The following is a 21,024-nucleotide window of genomic DNA, read 5'->3' as shown; positions in this document are numbered from 1 at the left end:
CCACAACATGTATGTATAAAGAAGGACCCTGTTGGCTCCGGGCGTGTGTCCATGCTGCCTGCTCAGGAGAGCAGGTTAAAATTGCAGATGTTGTGCTCAAGGCAGCTTTCGGACAAGTAAGAGCCAGGGCGATTTTAACTGTCCACCTGCCAGGTTTCTGCTGAGCAAGTAGGGTTAAAATTGCCCACAATTGTCTTCTGCCTCTGCCACAAACTCCAGGTCACTGTCACAGGTTGAACCAGACTTTTCTCAACCTTGCTGTGCTATTCAACCCCAAGCTGAGCTTTTAGCCCCATATTCTTTCCATCACAAAGACCACCTATCTCCATTCTGCCAGCAAAAAATAGGGCTATTTTGCCTCTCAAGCTTTACTATTAATTCTAAGAATCTGGTTGTATTGTTGCACTGTGTGTTCTTTTTGAGATTGAGACCTTTTATCGAGGGGGGAAAATGTTTATAATGCTGGCGATACATTTTTTGATACTGTTCCAAATCTTAGTTTGCATTAGGTGTTGGCACAATAGCCAATTTTGTAAAAAGTATGAAGTCAAGCCCATTTCTTTTTAACACAGTGAATGGTTCTGTTCTTCCTCGGTTTCCTTTTTTTGTAGTCTATCATTGTTGCTGTGAGTCTGCAGCCAGGATAAAAAGGATTGTGGAACTGCAGACCAGTCTGCAATTTGCTCAAATGGCTAGACTGAAGTGAGAATCTGCAAAGGTGGTTAGATAAGAAATAGCATCATCTAATCTGCCCACCAGTCAGTGTTAGCTCTTTTTTATGATTATCATATTTCACTGTTCAGCCCAAGTGAAATGTGACAAAACTCTTGCCGAAATTCCTCTGTGGGCTATTTTTAGTGCACTGGTTAACAGATGTATTTCAAATTCTGGTGTGCACTATTTAACAAAGTCATCAATCTTCCACATCGTTTTGTTGACACTGCAATGGTAACAATGCATGCATAATGGATTTGTATGGAAAATTCCTGTCAGCTTTTTTAACAAAGACATTACCCTGTTCAAAATAAATGAGTTTGTTTTATATTAGCTGGTTTTGTTATAATATTGTACAGCATGCTTTCAACCCTTTAAGATGTTCACAAGAACTTAGTGTGACCACATTAAACAGTGCACTAAAAAAACTGCACTGAAGAATTTAAACTCCCTCCTGTAGGTAGCAGACAATGAGAAACATCTGGCTCTGAAGACATTCAAACCTGTGATCATAAAACTATCAACCAAGGACCTACCATATGGCAACATAATTTATTGAGCTTAAAATGTTAAAGCATAGTCTTAAAATCCTGGCAATAAACAAGGTTCACTAATATAGTAATATATTCTGTTTAGGCACATATCATTCTAATGCAAGCTGAAAATTAAATGGATAACAATGTTAAGCTATTTCAGTTACCTTGTTCACAGTTTTCTTCATCACTGCCATCTAGACAATCAGCCTCTCCATCACAGTGCCACCTGACAGGAATACAGTGGCCATGCTTACACTGGAACTGGTCTTCTTTACATTTAATTACACAGTCTTTCTGTTAATATAAATCACATACAAGATTTAACTTAATAATGTTTGTCACCAATGGCATATGGCTAATTACAAAGGAGTCAAAAATTACTAAAGCATGTTGTTAATCATCTGCTGTAAATTCAGAAGCGACAACATTAAGGACAGATAAAATGTAGTCCTTTCTTTCCAATCAAGCAAAGCTGGCAAGAACAGTTGGTCATGCAGCAGCACAAAAACACAGTAATAAATAGTATTCAGTACACAATGAAATAAGAATGAGCAATTCACAATACATGTTTAAAAGTTCTGTATAGAAGCATTTACTTGTAGCAATATTCCCAACATATTTTCTACAGGAAACATGGTTATATAGCAAAGTAGAGACTACCAAGGACAATATATTTAATTTTAACACATCATTACATTTAACCACCTGCAATAATACAGGAGGTGATGGGACGTGAATCATTGTTTTAGTATATCTATTAAAGTCCAGCAGAATTCATAGTTTTTGATCTTCACACGGAATCACTAAAATCTCCTGTGCTTACAAATAGCTAATGGGTCCTTACTAAATTCTAGCGTTCAAAATCTTCATGATAAAGTTGTTTTTGCCAAGGTCACCACGGTTTATCCACCCAGGAAAACCTACATGCATAGCATCTGTCAGGGCTTTTGCCTCCATTTCCCTACCCAGAAGTCCACTCCATGGGGTAGAGCTTCCGATTTGGGTGCAATCAGTAATCCAGGGACGCAAAGTGCGCTCAAAATTGCGTTAGTTTTCGGAATTGAATTTTTTGCTCAAGTTTCTTCTTGAACTCATTTGCATATTGCCGAATGGAAAATCTTCCATGAACCAGCGCAATCGGGCAGCATTTCAGAACGTAATTTTTTTTGCATTAAAAAATATTCCTTGATATATTTGAGAGTAATAACCTGGTACAGTTTAATTAATACAGCTGAAAAGGGGTTTATCACTAAAAATAAGCATTTTTAATCAGAGTAACTCGATTTTAAATAATTGAAAATGTCCTTAAAACTATACAGAACCATTTACTGCTTTCATTGGTGTACAGTAGTCAGTTTCTTAGTAGATTAAATATTTAATATTTAAAAGCTTTTAGAAGGTGCCTATTAGTGCCCTTGCACCTAAAAAATAAAGCTTCACTTTAAGAGCATTCTCGAAGGCTCGTAAACGGGCGCAATTAGCAGAAAATCGCCATGTTGATTAATTCGATCAGGAGGTGTGACCAGTTTTGTGGGCGGGGCCAGCTTCCAGCGCGGTGCTTTCTTAAACCAGCGCAAAAGATCGCGGAAACTCGATTTGCGCTGAACATAACTTGCGCTTGAAATTCCGCGATCTCTCGGGTGATTAGCGCAATGAGTGCAACCTAGCGGAAACTCTACCCCATATATTCATCACATTTTGTACAAAGAAAATCTTTCTGTCATCAGGCCAATATTCGCCTTTTACCAGTTTGAACCTGTCTCTCCTTGTTCAACCTGAAGTAATCTTCTGGATTTACCTTTTGTATATCTGACTAATATATTTCTCCATGAGTTCCTTCTGAGTCAACTCCTTTGAAAGCTATAGAGTGCTCTCGTTTCTCCAATATTTCTTTATAAAGCAGCCTCAAGTTCTGCTTTGTATTACCTTCAGAGCCTGAACATTTCTCTTGTATCATGGTGATTGTACCCAGTACTCAAGTTGAGGTTTGACCAGAGCATTGTAAAGTTTTAACATGACATCTCTGAATTCTACTGTACAGTTTTAACAATGTAGTTCAGCATTCTATTTGTTTTGTCGATTGCTGTGCCACAGTGACTGGGAATGTCAAGTATCAAGTCTATTGCTAACTCTAAATCACTTTCAATTTCTCCCTCAGCTGTTTCAACACCATAAACAGAATAAATGTACTGCTGAATCTTTCTTCCAATGTGCAATAAATTATACTTAACTGCACTAAATTTCATCTATCACAGTTCCACCCACTTGTACATTTTATCCAGCTTATTTTGTAGTTCCCTGGTTGCTGCAGACTCAACAACCACCTTCCACTGCTTCAGTTTAATATTGCCGGTGAATTTGACCAAATTACTTAGGATCTAATCCAATAGTCACTGTTCAAATTAGAAACAGCAGAGTCCCAACAGTGGTCTTTGGAGCATTTCACTCAGCATTACTCCCCCACCCGAACATCACTCTGCTAACATATACTCTATTCTTCTTCCTTTTCAGGTTTTCCGCATATCTCCCTCTCTCTCTTTAAGATGTTCTGTAAAACCTACCTCTTTGACCAAGCCTTTGGTCATCTTCTTATGTGGCTCAGTGTCAAATTTTTCTTGATAATGCACCTGTGAAGCACCTTGGGACGTTTTACTATGTCAAAGGTGCGATATTAATTCAAGTTTTGTTGTTCCTGTGAATTACCACTACTTTAAGCTTGCATAGCAGCCTCTCATGTGGGGTTTTGTCAAGGCTTTCTGGAAGTCTAAGTACACCACATCAAAAGGCTTTGCACGGTCCACTTGGGACGCCAGTTCCTCAAAAAAACTTGTGGATGTTGATCAGACTGCCCTTCACTTTCTACTTTCTGAAGCCATGCTGTTTGCAGGTAGCTTGCATGTTTACTCCCGATAAATGATTCTATGGGTGAAACTTTCGGCAGGTGCGTAAAACGGGCGGGAGTGAATGACTTTAATGCAATTGGGCGTATAATGGCCAGCTGATCTGATACCACCTGTTTTTTTTTGCTGCCGCTGAGTGATTTCATCAGCTGGATAAATAATGTGAGTTATTTAGCCCAGTGACATTACCACTATGGGATGTGGGCATCGCTGGCAAGGCCAGCATTTATTGCCCATCCCTAATTGCCCTTGTGAAGGTGGTGGTAAGCTGCCTTCTTGAACCGCTGCAGTCCGTGTTTCGTAGCGGTTTGTTACAACTGAGTAGCTTGCTCGGCCATTTCAGAGGGCAGTTAAGAGTCAACCACATTGCCGTGGGTCTGGAGTCACATATAGGATAGACCAGGTAAGGACGGCAGATTTCCTTCCCTAAAGAACATTAGTGAACCAGATGGGTTTTTACGACAATCCAATCGTTTCATGGTCACCATTACTGATACTAGCTTTTTATTCCCGATTTATTTAATTAACTGAATTTAAATTCCCCAGCTGCCATGGTGGGATTTGAGCTCACATCTCTGGATCATTAGTTCAGGCCCCTGGATTACTAGCCCAGGCCTCTGGATTACTAGCCCAGTGACATTACCACTATGCTCCGTTCCTATATTGCAGCCCATGATATGACCTGTGAGATAGTGCACTGAAAACGGGAAACCAGTATAAATAAATGACAATAACATTGAATGCGTATATTCAGGATGCAAACCTTTTAACATCACAATGGAATTTTAATTAACTGTCAGAATTTTAACGTATTTTGTTAATGTAACATTGATTGGGGCTCTACGTTCAGAGATGTCATTGCTGTTGCCTAAATGGATACACAAAAGTAGGAGGTTTGGTAAACATGCCACTGGCATTTGCAGAAAGGGTCATACAGGTTCCTTTTACTGTTATCAGATGCAATAAAATCTTTAATTGTTGAAGACAACAAACATACCCTGACAGCACGGTGACATAAGAAACACAAATATTGATTCTAAATCCAGAAACTAGATGTTAGTCAAAGTCTAAAAATAATTACACAATACCCTGTACACTCAGCTCTCACTTTTAATAATGTTCTTACTAATATTATCAATCTATTTGTAAAGAAAATTCTTGATTCACAAACATATTCATTTTATGAATTGTGAAGCACAATCGAAGGGCAAACATTTTAAGTCTAGGATACATCTTTTGTTTTACTGTCGTAACACCTAGGCTTGGGCTGAACTTACCAGTGATTTTTCAGGCAGATTTGAATTTGTTTCTTAATAAAAATATACCAAATCAGCCTGGCTAAATTGCCCAAAATGATTAGGCCTCAACAGAGCCGGGACCAATATTCTCGCAGGGAGGTTTGCTAGTGCTGTTGGGGAGGGTTTAAACTAGCTTGGCAGGGGGATGGGCACCAGCATGTAGGAGCAGAAAAGAGGAATAAGGTGCATAAAAGAGTGGGTGTGTTGGATAGTACTAGAGAAGATAGTACTAGAGGCAGTAGTAGTACCATATTAGATAGGAGCAGACTAAGAAAGACTACGAAAAATTCAAAAATTGGTTTAGAATGTATGTATTTAAATGCACAAGGTGTGGTGAATAAGGTTGGTGAGCTACAAGCTCAATTAGCTGTGTGGCAATATGATGTGGCAATAATGGAAATGTGGCTTAAAAGCAGTGAGGACTGGGCACTTAATATTCAAGGGTACAAGGTGTTCAGAAAAGATAGGGAAGGAAAAAAGGGAGGTGGGGTGGCAGTGCTGATCAAGCAAGACATTGTAGTGTTGGAAAGGGAGGATGTTCTTGAGGGGACAAGGACAGAATCCATTTGGTTAGAGTTGAGGAGCAAAAAGGGTATGATCACACTATTGGGGGTATTCTATAGGCCCCCAAATAGTGAGAGGGAGGTAGAGGAGCAAATCTGCAGGGAAATCACAGAGATATGCAAGAGGGACGTTAATTACCCAAGTATCGATTGGGATAATGCTAGGGTAAAGGGAAAGGAGGGGGAGGAATTTCTGAAATGTGTTCAGGAGAATTTCCTTGACCAATATGTTCTTGGCCCAACTAGAAGGAGTCATTGCTGGATCTGGTGCTGGGGAATGAGGTCTGCCAGGTCGACCAAGTGTCTGTGGGAGAACACTTGGGTATGAGTGATCATCATATCACAAGATTTAGATTAGCAATAGAGAGGAGCAAGGAACAATCTAGAGTGGAACTTCTAAACTGGAATAGGGCTAACTTCAATGGGATGCAAAAGGATCTAGCCAGGATAAAATGACTGACAGGAAAAACTGTAATGGAACAATGGGTAATCTTTTAAGGAGGAGATGTTCCAAGTACAGGCTAGGTACATTCTAACAAGAGGGAATTGTAAGGGAACCAAAGCAAGGGCTCCTTGGATGACGAGGGAGATAGAGAAGATGATGAAACAAAGAGGGTGTATGATGCATGTCAGGTGAATTCTTCAAGGGAGAACCAGACCAAATGCAATAAGTTGAGAGGGGATGTGAAGATGAAAATAAGATTGGCAAAGAGAGAATATGAGAGTAGAATGATGGTTAACATAAAAGGGAACCCAAAAATCTTCTACCCGCATGTAAACAGTAAGTGGGTAGTAAGAGGTGGGGTGAAGCCTATTATAGAGACAAAGAAGGTGATGTAAGCTTAGAGGCGCAGGGCAAGGCGAGAATACTTAATGAGTACTTTTTATCAGTGTTTACTAAGGAGGTGGATGCTTACAAAATATCGGTAGAAGTAGAAAAGGTAGAAGCAATGGAAGGGGTAAAAATTGATAGACAGGATGTACTAGAAAGTCTGGATATGCTTAGAGTGGATAAGTTGCCTGGTCCAGATGGCTTGCATCCCAGGTTGCAAAGGAAATTGGGTGAGGAGATAGCGGAAGGGCTTGCCATAATTTTCCAAACTTCCCCTAGATGCGGGAGAGGTGCCTGAGGATTGGAAAGTGGCAAATGTGACACCATTGTTCAAGAAAGGGTGTAAGGACAATCCTAGTAACTACAGTTTAACATCAGTGGTCGGTAAAGTTTTAGAAACAATAATTAAGGAAAAAATTAACGGGCACTTGGAGAGGTTTAAGCTAATTAAGGAGAGCCAACACGGATTTCTTAAAGGCAGATCGTGTTTGACTAAGCTAATTGAATTTTTTCATGAAGTAACATAGAAGAAACATAGAAAATAGGAGCAGGAGTAGGCCATTTGGCCCCTCGAGCCTGCTCCGCCATTCAATGCGATCATGGCTGATCATCCAAATTCAGTACCCTGTCCCTGCTTTCTTCCCATATCCCTTGATCCCCTTAGCCTTAAGAAATATATCTAACTCCTTCTTGAATATAACTGGGAGGATTGATTAAGGGAATGCAATGGATGTTGTCTACATGGATTTTCAGAAGGCGTTTGATAAAGTACCACACAGAAGACTGGTTAACAAAATTGAGGCTCATGGAATAGGTGGGTCAGTGGCTGCTTGGACAAGAAATTGGCTTAAGGACAGAAAACAGCGAGTTGTGGTAAATGGCTGTTTTTCAGACTGGAGGATGGTAGACAGTGGTGTTCCGTAAGGGTCAGTGCTGGGGCCACTGCTTTTTTTGATATATATAAATGACCTGGATATTGGAATACAGAGTAGAATTTCTAAATTTGCCGATGACACCAAACTTGGGGATGTGGCAAACAGTGATAATGATACCAACCGACTGCAACAGGACATAGAAAGGCTAGCAGAATGGGCAGATGGAATTTAATACAGAGAAGTGTGAGGTGATGCATTTTGGCAGAAGGAACAGGGAGAGGCAATATACACTTAATGGCACAGTTTTAAAGAGTGTGCAGGGGCAGAGGGAACTGGGAGTTAATGTGCATAGGTCCCTGAAGGTGGCAGGACATATTGAGAGAGTGGTTAGCAAAGCATATGGGATCTTGGGCTTCATAAATAGAGGTATTGAGTACAAAAGTAGAGAAGTTATGCTGAACCTTTATAAAGCGCTGGTTAGGGCACAACTGGAGTATTGCGTCCAGTTCTGGTCAACACACTTTAGGAAGGATGTGAAGGCCCTTGAGAGGGTGCAGAGGAGATTTACCAGAATGATTCCAGGGATAGGGGATCTTAGCTACAAGAACAGTTTGGAGAAGCTGGATTTGTTTTCAGTAGAGCAAAGGAAGTTGAGGGGTGATTTGATCGAGGTGTACAAGATTATGACGGGTTTGGGTAGGCTAGATGGGGAAAGGCTGTTCCCACTAGTTGATGGTACAAGGACTAGGGGACACAGATTTAAGGTTTTGGGCAAGAGATACAGGGGGGTGTGAGGAAAAACATTTTGCGCAGCGAGTGGTGCAGACCTGGAATTCGCTGCCGACGGAAGTGGTGGAAGCGGAGACACTCAATGTTTTCAAGGGGAGACTGGATAGGCACTTGAGGGAAATAAACTTGCGGGGGAATGGGACTGATTGGATTGCTCTACAGAGAGCCAGCATGGACACGATGGGCCGAATGGCTTCCTTCTGTGCCGTTATGACTCTATGGGGAAAAATTGTAGCGCCCTGAAAAATTAGCACCCCGTGACCGAAATTTACTGGTAGCGTCCCAAGAGGGAAGCAGGGTGATACTGGCAGCACCCCGCCTCCCCCTTGGGGCGCTGCGAGTGAATATCGCGGTGCTACGTGCTGCAGCGCCACGGCATTGCAGGCCTTCCCCCCTCTTCTTAAAGGGGAGGGGCCTAGCGCAGCGCAACCCAGGGCTCAGCTGGGCTACCACGGATCGAAGTGCCGGCAAAAGAGCCCGGCACTCGAGAAGTGCTGGGCTCACTGAGCGCAGCTGGCACTCCGTGGGGGGGTTGCAGAGGAGGCCGGGGATGGCAGAGGGTGCAGGTGCTGGCAGGCGGCCAGCAACAAAAATGGCCACCCAGCACCTCCCCTTTAATTTGTGCCGCCCTAGCCGCAGGTAGGCCTCCCTGACCCCGTCGGACTTGGCGTCCAGCGCTAATTCAGGGGGCGCTACTGAAGATCGTGGACGGGGCGCTGATGGTTACCGCCGCCACTAACCTCCCGCTGAATTTCGCGGGAGGCGTTGGCGACGCCGTGATCAGGCGCTAGTTGCTTTGCGCCCCGTTAGTGCCCTCTTAGGTTAAGTTAAGTTTGTATGGTGTTAATTTATAAAGGTTATGCATATTCTACCCCACACATTGGCAGACAGAAGTCAAAAAAGATATAACATTTGTTTGATTTGTCTAATTCTACAAAAATGTTGCTGGGCTCATGTAGAGTACAACAGCAAGTATGTTATGCTAAGCCTTTATAAATCACTAGTTAGGCCTTAACTAGAGTATTGTATTCTATTTTGGGCACCACACTTTAGGAAGGATATCAAGGCCTTGGAGAGGATGCAGAGGTGATTCACTAGAATTATATCAGGGATGAGGGACTTCAGTCATGAGGAGGGACTAGAGAAACTAGGATTGTTCTCGTTAGAGCAGAGTTAGTTATGGGGAGATTAAAGAGAGGTGTTCAAAATTATGAAGGGTTTTGTTAGAGTAAATAAGGAAAAACCAAGGTGACATATTTTCAACGGCACTGATGCTGATGTAAAAGATGGCAGGTGAACTTGAGAAGACAGAAGCGATCTGTCAATGGTGAGAGAGGTTATTCCAATGAGGTGACACTGGATAGGAAATTTACTCAAAACACTTGCAAGCTGCATAAAGCTCAATCTGTCTTCCAAATGCAGTAAGCTTGGAAAGTGAACAGATGTGAGATGAGAGCTTTTATAGCACATTTGCAGCTGTCAAGTAATGAGATGATTCCATGGTCATACAACTCCTGAAGTGCTTACCTGACGTGAACTCCGAGCAGCGTGGACCCCATAAAATGTAAAGGTGAGCTCAAAATACTTTTTAATGGGCTGTTAACAAGGTCATAATGACTTAAATTGCCTCCCCCGTTGCTGCGTATTGGGTCTGTTCAGCGCTGACAGACCCAACATCTGGGAAAGGCGCGTGGCGGTGGGTTGACAGTGGTGTCCCGACCCACTGTCAAAAAATGATTCCCCACCCGACCCGCAACCAAACGCGCCCGCTGACCCCCTGAAAAATTCCCCCCCTGGTGAGGAGGATCATAGATTTTCACCCAAGGTTAAAGTAAATAAATTGCTTGATTTTAACAGTGCCACACAAAAAATAAAAATACATTTCTATCAAAAAGATAATGCTTACTGAACTATAAACAGAACTTCTACAGCATTCCCAATTTACTGATTTGAGCAAGGAATGTTTAACTTTTGCAAGAATGAATGGGAATAAATAATGCATTTTAGCCAGCAGTGAATACAAATCTCTATACTTTGACCAAACATTGCCACCAGCATGAAAAATCTGTCAGGATTTACAAAATGTTAAGATCAACAGATATTGATGTTAATAAATTATCCAGTCCACCTCAGATGGAATAGATTTGAAAGCATTTTCTGATGTTTCTGTAATATATCCATCAAAGTCAGATAAATCAGAAGATATTTGAATGGCTTTTCTTTTATTGTCACCACAAGTCTCTATGGAGCCTGAAGCTACCATTTCACAAAGTGAAAAAATACAATTTCACAAAATAGAAAACCGAACTTCCTTGCAAAATCCTTAAAATGTGCCAAGACTTAAATGCCATATCGGATTGATGGGACAGCATACCAGCACGCAAATATGAAGTGTATGGATTGGTGAGCCTCGGTTACCACATTATGAGCCCCAATCTAAGCAAGGCCATAGATAAAATGGAAAAATTAGAGGACAAATCAAGCTGCATTTTCCACCTTAACTCTTTCCTCACAAGTGTCTCAGTAATGGTACTTGTACCCAAGAGTTGGTTACCTGCCTGCCCTCCCAGTTGGGGTAAAGTGCAAGGGTAAACTAAAGATGAGGAAAGTGAAAACCAGAACAGAAATACAAAATAAAATACTCACCTATGAGCTGAAGTTGAATTAATCAAATTTTGGTGGCTGGCAAATTAGTTCACATACCAGGACCACCAGAAACTAAACGTTTCTGGCTATCGTTAGGAGAAAATTAATTATGTTCATGGTTAGGCTCCTTGACTGAGCATTGTTATGACTGCTGTTAAAGTCTTCCCTTAAGAGGGGGGAAGAGAATGAGGAAAAGCCATTTTCTCACTGCAATATAGCTCTGCCCTCTGTCAATCCATTACAGGGTGATATTGATAGCAGTCAGGAAGATTTCAGCAGGCTAAACACATCATCCTAAATGCAGGACTGTGTGCCAGCAAACAATCACTACATTGAAACAAAGGGAGAATGGTAAAGATTTTATTTTAAACAGTAAGTTAATAACCATTAAAATAAACATTATTGCACTAGATAGCTGCTATTTCGATTCTGAAACATACTTGTCTGAAATAAAGTGCAAGTAACTCTTAATAGCTAACCAAAAAAACTTGTTTTTTAAAAAATAAAATGCTGAAATGTTGGACTATTGGTTCACTGAGAAAATCCTGTGCCTTTAGTACTTGTGTGTATTAATTTGACTAACTTTATGAAGTTGTTCAAGAAAGGCAGCAGGTGGCAGTCTACAGCTAGCAATCTGAGAACAGTAACAAACAAAAATCATGTGATGTTGGTCAGTCAAAGCACAGTCGAATAACTCCTGATGCACATTTGGTTACGTGACGCTGTTAAGTGTAATCTTCTATTATTGACAAAGAACCACCATTAACTCTGGTCCTATTAGAGCCTACTCCTAACCCTACTTCCATTATAGATAGCGAGCCACTATCAAGTCCAATCTTCCTCATGGAAGCTGCACCAGACAATACACATCAGAAAATAAATTCTTTGGAAGACACTGTTAAGGCTGATGTTATTTCTGTGTTTAGTCCCATTAGTGTTGTCACCAGCTTTTCAGTGAAGAGTAAAGGTGGGTGTGTACAATTTCTGTGCTTTGTCCACTTGAATTATGAAAAACACCTTGTTCTTCTGAATTTGGGTTGTGTGGAAAGTGAATTTTAGACAAACACAATAGGGTGGTTAATGGTAATAGTAATTGTGGGAGAAATTTTAGATGATGAATTAAAAGAAACACACAAGAAAACAAGTACATTTGTTCCTACAGTTATTTGTTTCAATACAGTAAATAAAGAACAACTTGCATATACATAGCACTTTTAATATTAGATATATCCCAAGGCCTTTCGTAGGGGGAGGGGGGAGAGGAGGAGAAAAAAAGGAATTCAGGAACAAGAAGCCAAGGTAGGAGAATGACGGGAGTTGTCTGAAAGCCGAGTTGAAAAGATGGAGGTTTTTAAAAGGTGAGAGGCTTAGGGATTGGTGGGCAGAAAGTCTCTGTCATGAATGCCAGGGCGAAAGGAGAGAGGGATGCACAGAAGGTCAGAGTCAGAGGACTGAGAGCATGGGAGGGCACAGTAGGCTGGAGGTAAAAACAGAAATTGCTGGCAATACACAGCAGGTCAGACAGCATCTGTGGAGAGAGAAACAGAGGGCTGGATTTTCCTTAAACTGTCGGGAAGGAGGCGGGACTACAACTTTCGGGTTTTAGTCCCACCTCCATCGATGTCCGGCCAATCGACGCGATTTTCCCTTGATTGACCTTGTTGAGCCCGCCCAGCGGGCTCAGCAGGCCAATTAAGAGCCACCTAGCAACAGGTGACGTCACAGATTGAAATTTCATCTGTCAAGAGTTTTTGACAGATGAAATATCAGTGTTTCACAGCTGTTTGAAGCTGTCAAACACTGACAGTCTGACTTCTAACCTGAGTCCTTCTATGCAGACTCAGTTAGAACTGTCACCGGCACTGAAAGCTGAAGGCTGTCACTTTTGACAGATCACAGCCGTGCAGCTTTCAGTTCCGGCTGAGTGATGGACTCCCACAGCCTAGAGGAAGATAGGCTGTTAAGCTAAGTACAGGTAAGTAAACCTTCTTTACACACTTTAGACACACCAAGCACACTTACCTTTGCACTCATGCACCCATCACTCACCTGAACACCGACATCGCGACCCCTCCAAGTCCTTCAACCCGACGGCCCGCCTGCTCTAACCTGGCGTGGTTTGGAGCCGTCGGGAATCCCATACGACACCCCTCAAAATAGGGATTAGGCTAAAAACTGCCTGTTAACTACCTTCCCGCCTTGGGTCGGCGGGTTCCAGTGCGGGGCGGGTACCCACCTTCCTTGAAACTTACGTGGAGGCGGGTTTTGGGCGGGATGGTGTCGGGACCCCCGAATTCAGGATTTTCGCCCCCCCCCGCACGCCTGAAAGCCCGCCTCACGGCACACTGAAAATCTGGCCCAGAGTTAACATTTCAGGTTGATGACCTTTTGTCAGAACTGGAAAAAGTTAGAGGTGTAACAGATTTTAAGCAAGTGCCTGCCCTTGCACTTGCTTAAAATCTGTTACATCTCTAATGTTTTCCAGTTCTGATGAAAGATCATCGACCTGAAACGTTAACTCTGTTTCTCTCTCCATAGATGCTGCCTGACTTGCTGAGTATTGCCAGCATTTTCTGTTTTTATTTCAGATTTCCAGCATCTGCAGTATTTTGCTTTTGTAAGGCCGGAGATGTTGTTTAAGTAAGGTGAAGTAAGGCCACAGAAGGATTTGGATGAGGGCTTTAAATTTAATGGTTTGGGGGGGTGGGGGGAGGTTGCCGTCAAGAAGCCAGTGTAGATCAGTGAGGATGACATGACGGGCAAGCAGGATTTAGTGTGTTAGGGTATGAGTGATTGAATTTTGAACAGGCTGACATTTGTGAGAGATGGCCAAGGAGGACATTGGAGAAATCTAGTTTTAAGGTGACAAAAGAGTAAATAAGGATTTGCTGATGGAGTGAGTGAGGTAGTTACAAAAGGGGATAATGTTGAGTAGGTGGATGTTTGTGCTCTTGGTGATGGCATATATTTGGGGATTGAAGTCCAAATCTGGCATTAACAGGACACGGTGGTTTTTAATGCTCAGGCTCAGGTTGAGTATGGGGCCAGAGAAGAGGATGGAGCCAGGGCCAAGGAAGCAGAGATTATGATGGGGGCCAAAATTTCAAACATTTGTCTTTCCAATGTTTAGCTGGAGGAAATTTTGACTCATTCATGACTTAATTCTGTGTCAGGCAGTCTGACAACACAGACAGGTAAAGGGAAGTGGTGGAGAGGTATACCTGAGTGCCATTCGCATAAATATGAAAGCCGATTCCATGCCTGTGGACGGGAGAGCATATAGATAAAGATGAGGGGGGAAAGGATAAATTGTTGGACAATTCTGGATAACTATCAGAAGGGAAGGTCTGATGAGCTACTGGAGATGGACTAGCTGCATTTGGACAGGTTGGAGAGAAACCTCATGAGCGCAGTCCCATGGAACTGAACAAGAAGAGGCAATGGAGGAGGATGGTTTGGTCAACCATATCAAATGATAAAAGAGAGGTCAACGAGGGCAAATGGGTCATGATCACAGTCACACAGAATGTCATTTACGTCTTTGGCCAGGGTGCTGTGAGCTGGGTGTAAACTGGACTGAAGGGATTGGAACAGCAAATTTTGGGAGAGATGGGCATATATCTGGGAGACAACCTCAATTCTGTTGACCTTAGAGAGGAAAGGAGGTTAAAAATTGGGCAGTAATTGGAGAGATGGATGGGATGAGAACAGGGGTGTGATGATGGCACTTTTGAAAGGAAGAAGGACGGTGCCTGACCAAAGAGAACCATCAACAATGCTGGCAAATATAGGGCCATGATGGAGAATTAAACTGTTAGGAATTCAATACTAGAAATGAAGAAATCCGTGAGTCCTTCACACTAGGTAATGGAGATGGGTGGGGGTGGCGGCAAAGGTGCAACTGGCATTTATGTTACTTGTCAATGGCTTACCTGTGAAGAAATATTCAGTAAACTCTCACTGAACTAAATTAAAGGTTCATTGATGAAAAGATTGAAATACTGAACTCATATTGTACACAGACAATGTTATGTTTTATTATCTATAAAAAGTAATAAAAGGAAACTGAGTACTTACTTCATCTGAGCTATCAGAGCAGTCATAATCTCCATCACATCTCCATCTGGCAGCAACGCAACGACCATTGGCACAGGTAAACTCATTCATGGAGCATGAGCGAAGTGCTGATATTTAACAAATAAAGGAATGCTTTAATTAAAAAATTAATTCCATTCCATGGAAGAATTGTTCCATCATAATCACAAACCTGGATCAATATAGTATCCTGAATGTAAAATGTTTTCATGCCATTCTAAATTTTATAACTATATTAAATTTAATGAAATTTGAAACAAACAAAATAATAAATCATCCAGGGGTAGTTCAGTTATGAAAACTAATTATATACAGGTGCACGAGAAATGTAAAAATTCAGAAGCTCTTTAAAACTAATAAATACCTGAATCTTAAATTAGATGATTCAGTAAAATGGGCAAGTATAGAGTTTAAAAAGAACTTCAAAGTCTTGATAAATGTTGACAGTGCCATTAATATGTAAACACTGTAATATAAATTTTGACTGGAAATGGTTATTAATAGTTTGAAGCAAGGCATACAAGCTGACAGTATTTCTGCTTTGTACTTCATTTAATCAAGAGGATCTAACTATTACTTCTGCCATATCCACCGGTAACATATATTCCTCAACCAACATCACTTAAAGCAGATTATCTGGTCATTTATCTCAAAGCTACTTGGGGGACCTTGCTGTGCACAAATTGGCTACTGATTTTCTCTCCAACAGTGACTACACTTCAAAAATAATTTGCTGGCTGTAAAATGCTTTGGGGTGACCTGAGGTTGTGAAAGGCGCTATATAAATGCAAGTTCTTTATTTCTTTACCACAAGTCCTGCTATCTCAAGCAGAGGAAGTTTTTTAAAAAAAGGCAATGACACAGAATATCCCCAGAGAAACAAAATGCACTTTGACTGTTTCGCTCTTTATTAGGCAAATGCACCGTGCAGTGTGTTACTAAGCCATACCAATCGGATAGATCCCAGGTTGGAAACCACCACCCTTCATAAATGTGAGCTCATCCAAAACTCTGCTGTCTGTATCCTTATGTATAAAGTCCTGCTAACCCATCACCCCTGTGCTTGCTGATCTACATTGGTACCCGGTCCGGCAACTCAATTTAAAAATTCTCCTCCTTATGTTCAAATCCCTCTATGGTCATGCACCTCCATATCTCTGTAAACTCCTCTAGCCCTACAACCCTCTGAGACCTCTGCGGTCCTCCAATTCTGGCCTCTTGCGCATCCCCAATTTCCTTTGTTCTACCATTGGCTGCCATCCCTTCAGCTGCCTAGGCCCTAATCTCTGGAATTCCCTCCCTAAACTTCTCCATCTTTCTACCTCTCTCCTCCTTAAAGTTGTTCCTTAAAACCTACAGTGAGGCTGAGGGTTCACACTACCTGTGTACCTTGCTATTCTTTTTGGGCTGTCTGTGAGACCAGCACACAATGAGTTAAATGTTATTTAAATTCTGAACATGGATTGTAAATTGGGTAAGGGGATTTTAAAGCAAGGATATATTCACAGGAAAGTAAAATAGTAGAATGCGTAAGAGTCAGTCAGTTATATCTGTAATGGTCTGGAATATGTCAGCTTGGTCACTTGTGTTTATGGTAATAAAATGAATGGAAAGAGTTTTATGACAGCAATAAAACAATTAGAAGTGTTAAGTGCCTGGTTGTTTAGTTTATGCTGTTATTCTGTTGTCATTTGTATGTATCTTTGAAGTACTATGATTTATTTGGAGGTATGCATTGAATGTAGTGATCAAAGGTAAAGAATGGTATAAGAAAGGTGAGGGAATGACTGTTTAGCAGCTCATACTGGAATTATGATGGGCAATAAATGCTGGCATTGCCAGCGACGCCCACATCCCATAAACGAATTTTAAAAAAAGATGCCTCAAGAGCTCACACTGGAATCATGAAGTGTGATGTTCAGCAGCTCGCTCTCTTACTGGAATGGTGTAGTATGGAAAGACCTGAGCACTCATACTGGTTTTGTGAAGTATGAAGAGACCTGTGTACAGACACTGGTTGTGAATGGCTTGAGGTTTCAATAAAGTCCTGATCCTGCATTGTTACAATTGAGTGTGTGTGTAACCTAGTGTTTAAAATAACAAGATGAAAAAGAAGAAAGCAGTCCAACACCTATCACTTCGACCAAACGTTTGGTCACCTGCCCTAATATCTCTATGTGGCTCAGTGTCAAATTTTGCCTGATAACATATAAACATATGAATGACAGACAGGTAAAGACCCTTTGGTCCATCCAGCCTGTCCCACAGAATTGTGATACTTTGTGTATCACACTAGGTGCACTCTCCACTCTACCCGAAACTATGTGGGAGAGGCAAAAAAAACCATGCCAATTTGGTGGGAAAAAAATCTGGGAAATTCCTCACCGACCCATCAAGGCAATCAAAACTAGTCCCGGAGATCACCCTAACCCTGAATTCCCTACCTTTTTTTAACGCTCCATCAAAGTTCCTTGGGACATTTTATTATGTTAAAGGCACTATATAAATGCAAGTTATTGTTGTTGTGATAAATTAATCTCAGCCAAGCAGTGGTAGAGGGATAACATGTCCTTCAATATCCCTGGGTTAATTAGAGGAAAAATCAACCAACTGTTAATCTAGTGAGCCCTGTGCTTTCAACAGTTTCCTGACATTCACTGCCTAATCTCATAGAAAAGATTAGTGGTGCCAATGAAATTATACCCCAGCATGAATTATTGCTTAATCTGTTTTTTTAAAATCAAATTATCAACATAATTGCTCAACTCAATAAAAAAAGCAGTTTAATTAGTAAATTTGAGACAAAAATGTAATTCTAATTGCTTTTTGTACATTTGGTATTCATCAGCAAAAAGCCTGATATCAAATATTAAAGAAACGTTTCTGAGACTATAGTGTAATTAACAGGAAAGGAAAGTCGAGAAGGAGAATTTTCTGTTCATTTCACAAAGTTGGGTGGGCATGTGTGCACGATACAAAGCTGGGTGGGCGTGTGTGCTGTGAGGAGGACGCCGAGAAACTCCAGTATGATTTGGACAGGTTGGGTGATTGGGCAGATGCAGTATAATGTGGATAAATGCGAGGTTATCCACTTTGGTGGCAAAAACAGGAAGGCAGATAATTATCTGAACAGCAATAGATTGGGAGAAGGGGAAATGCAACGAGACCTGGGTGTCCTTGTGCACCAGTCGCTGAAGGTAAGCATGCAGGTGCAGCAGGCGGTTAAGAAGGCAAATGGTATGTTGGCCTTCGTAGCGAGAGGATTCGAGTACAGGAACAAGGATGTCTTGCTGCAGTTGTACAGGGCCTTGGTGAGACCACACCTTGAGTATTGTGTGCAGTTTTGGTCGCCTTATCTGAGGAAGGATGTTCTTGCCATGGAGGGAGTGCAGCGAAGATTCACCAGACTGATACCTGGGATGGCAGGAATGACATATGAGGAGAGATTGGGTCAATTGGGCTTATACTCACTGGAGTTTAGACGAATGAGAGGGGATCTCATTGAAACTTATAAAATTCTAACAGGACTAGACCGACTAGATGCAGGAAGGATGTTCCCGATGGCGGGGGAGTCCAGAACCAGGGGTCACAGTCTAAAGATAAGGGGTAAGCCATTTAGGACAGAGATGAGGAGGAATTTCTTCACCCAGAGAGTGGTGAACCTGTGGAATTCTCTACCACAGAAGGCAGTTGAGGCCAATTCCTTAAATATATTCAAGAAGGAGTTAGATATATTTCTTAAAGCTAAAGGGATCAAGGGATATGGGGAGAAGGCAGGGACAGGGTACTGAGTTTGGATGATCAGCCATGATCTCATTGAATGGCGGAGCAGGCTCAAGGAGCTGAATGGCCTACTCCTGCTCCTACCTTCTATGTTTCTATGTAAGAAAGTATAAGAATTTAAACTTACAATGATAGGAAATGCTGTTAAATTTGTTGCTTTGTGAAAATGTGCCATTTCAGGTCTTTTTCCATCCTTAGTTGATCTGTGCTGTATATTACAGGAAGATGTCATGCGCACCCCAAGAAGAGTGGCTGCATTTGATTCAGTGGGGGCAAGCTCTTTGTACCAGCCAGAGAGCCAGTCCTGAGCTCCCCATCTTGGAAAGCCTTTACAAGCTAGGTATGCAGGGGTACTCATCAGTACTCTGTTTGTCTATCCCCCTTGGAGTAATATAATTTGCACCAGGAGATGGGTTTAACTGATAACTATGTGGAGGAGTTTATTGGAGTTCTGGCAAACTGTTTTCTGGAAACTGTCACTTGCTGTAAAACTAGAAAAATTGGCTCAATCACCCAAGGGCACCTTTCCAAACTCATGCCTTGGAAAAGTTTAGAAGCCTGCAGTGGCAGCTGGTGATCTTTTTGGCGGGTGAGGCACACATGATTCATGCCGAAACAAGCCAGCTTGTCACCGCGGCAACGGTCCCTTCGCACATGCACAATGTCATTGAAGGCACATACTGTAGAGTAGGAACGGAGCCCCAATTACCCCGAGGAGAAACATAGAAGGGTAAAAAAATAATCCAAAAGGAATGCAGTTTTGTAAATGTTCATTCGGCTGCAAGTTGCATTCTTGTGCGTGGAAGATTCTAAAATAGAAATTGTTCCTTTCATGCGTGTGCCATTCTACAGTCGCTGTAAGCCTGGCAATTCTAGCTGGGGTAAGTGCCTCACTTGACAAACCTTCTCCGTGACATTGGTTTGCCCTGGATCTGCATTACAAGAGCCAGCAGTATCATTTTCAAATGTCGCTGAAGGGAATTGGCCTAAGAAAGTGTTCAGATTTCTGCAAACCCTCCAAATTTGATCGTAATGATGGGGATGATAAATATAAGTGTGAAAACAATCTTCCCCATTCTTTCTTCCAAATAGGAAATGGAGTATTTGTGTTAATATGTAATGATTGCATCAACAGCTCTCAGGTCACAAAAGGCACAAGCCTGCATGTAAAACAGCATCCCTTTCCACATTAGCTCAGCCCCAGAATCACCCTGGCAGTGTAAATTGTAATTTTCTTCACTGTCTGTCCTGAAGGGTTATTCACTAAAATTACTAATCAGTGGCTTAGTGCAGAATCGGAGGGTAGTTTTGTGTTGTGCTGGCAATTGAATTATAAGCAACCAGTTTTACTGGCACTGTCAACACTGGGGAAAATGTTTGTTTTTTCCAAATCGTTAAGCAAATGTCAAAGCAAATGATTAACCTACCACATGATTCCTCATCAGAGTTATCTCCACAGTCATTATCGTAGTCACACTGCCAGTGCCCAGGTACGCAACGATTGTTTCTGCACCGGAACTGATATGGCTCACAAGTTCTTTCATCTGAAAGATATTTAAGTGGTGCAATAGTTTATTTTTCCCCCTTAGCAGTGTTTTGAAAATATTTAATCCTGAAATACATTTTACGTGGTGAACCTTTCAAATTACAAAAATGACAAATCAGCCTCTTTTTATATCATATCATTAAAGACAGTATGATACTAGGTTTCATTTCTTTGTCATCTGTCAAATACTAAATTGTGTGTTTTCAGGTGAGACCTGGTAACTATAGACATTGACTCATGCAGACGTCAGTTATAGATTAAAATTCAACTTCACGGTACACTTCAAAGGCAATGGCAGTCTTACTCCCTGTTCAAATAAAATGTATGTATTATCATTATATCACACCCTTTATATCATCTCTGGGATAACAGTCTGTTGTGATTAGGTTCCCATTACTTTGTTTAAATTATGTAAATATATATGTTATTGTTCTGACAATAGATCAT

The 21,024-nt window shown here is 41.5% G+C and overlaps 1 protein-coding gene across 1 annotated transcript in view; it reads right to left on the bottom strand.

Annotated features, from left to right (window-relative positions):
* The window catches only part of LOC147081190 (low-density lipoprotein receptor-related protein 1-like), a gene marked incomplete at its 3' end in the record, with an annotated part of 110,708 nt that extends 90,139 nt beyond the window's left edge, over positions 1 to 20,569 (bottom strand). Inside the window, exons 1-3 of the mRNA XM_085980906.1 lie at positions 20,459 to 20,569; positions 15,231 to 15,337; positions 1,415 to 1,544 (exon numbers count right to left, since the gene is read on the bottom strand). Of these exons, the coding sequence (XP_085837032.1) occupies positions 1,415 to 1,544; positions 15,231 to 15,320 (220 nt within the window). The remainder of the gene's footprint in view (positions 1 to 1,414; positions 1,545 to 15,230; positions 15,338 to 20,458) is intronic.
* Between the last annotated feature and the right edge of the window lie 455 nt (positions 20,570 to 21,024).

Source organism: Somniosus microcephalus, unplaced genomic scaffold (genome assembly GCF_052327205.1).
Source record: "Somniosus microcephalus isolate GS21.2 unplaced genomic scaffold, FLI_Smic_1.0 scaffold681, whole genome shotgun sequence".
In the NCBI taxonomy this organism is placed as follows: domain Eukaryota; kingdom Metazoa; phylum Chordata; class Chondrichthyes; order Squaliformes; family Somniosidae; genus Somniosus; species Somniosus microcephalus.
Note: the sequence above shows the minus strand (reverse complement) of the source record. Positions and strands in the feature narration are given on the sequence as shown.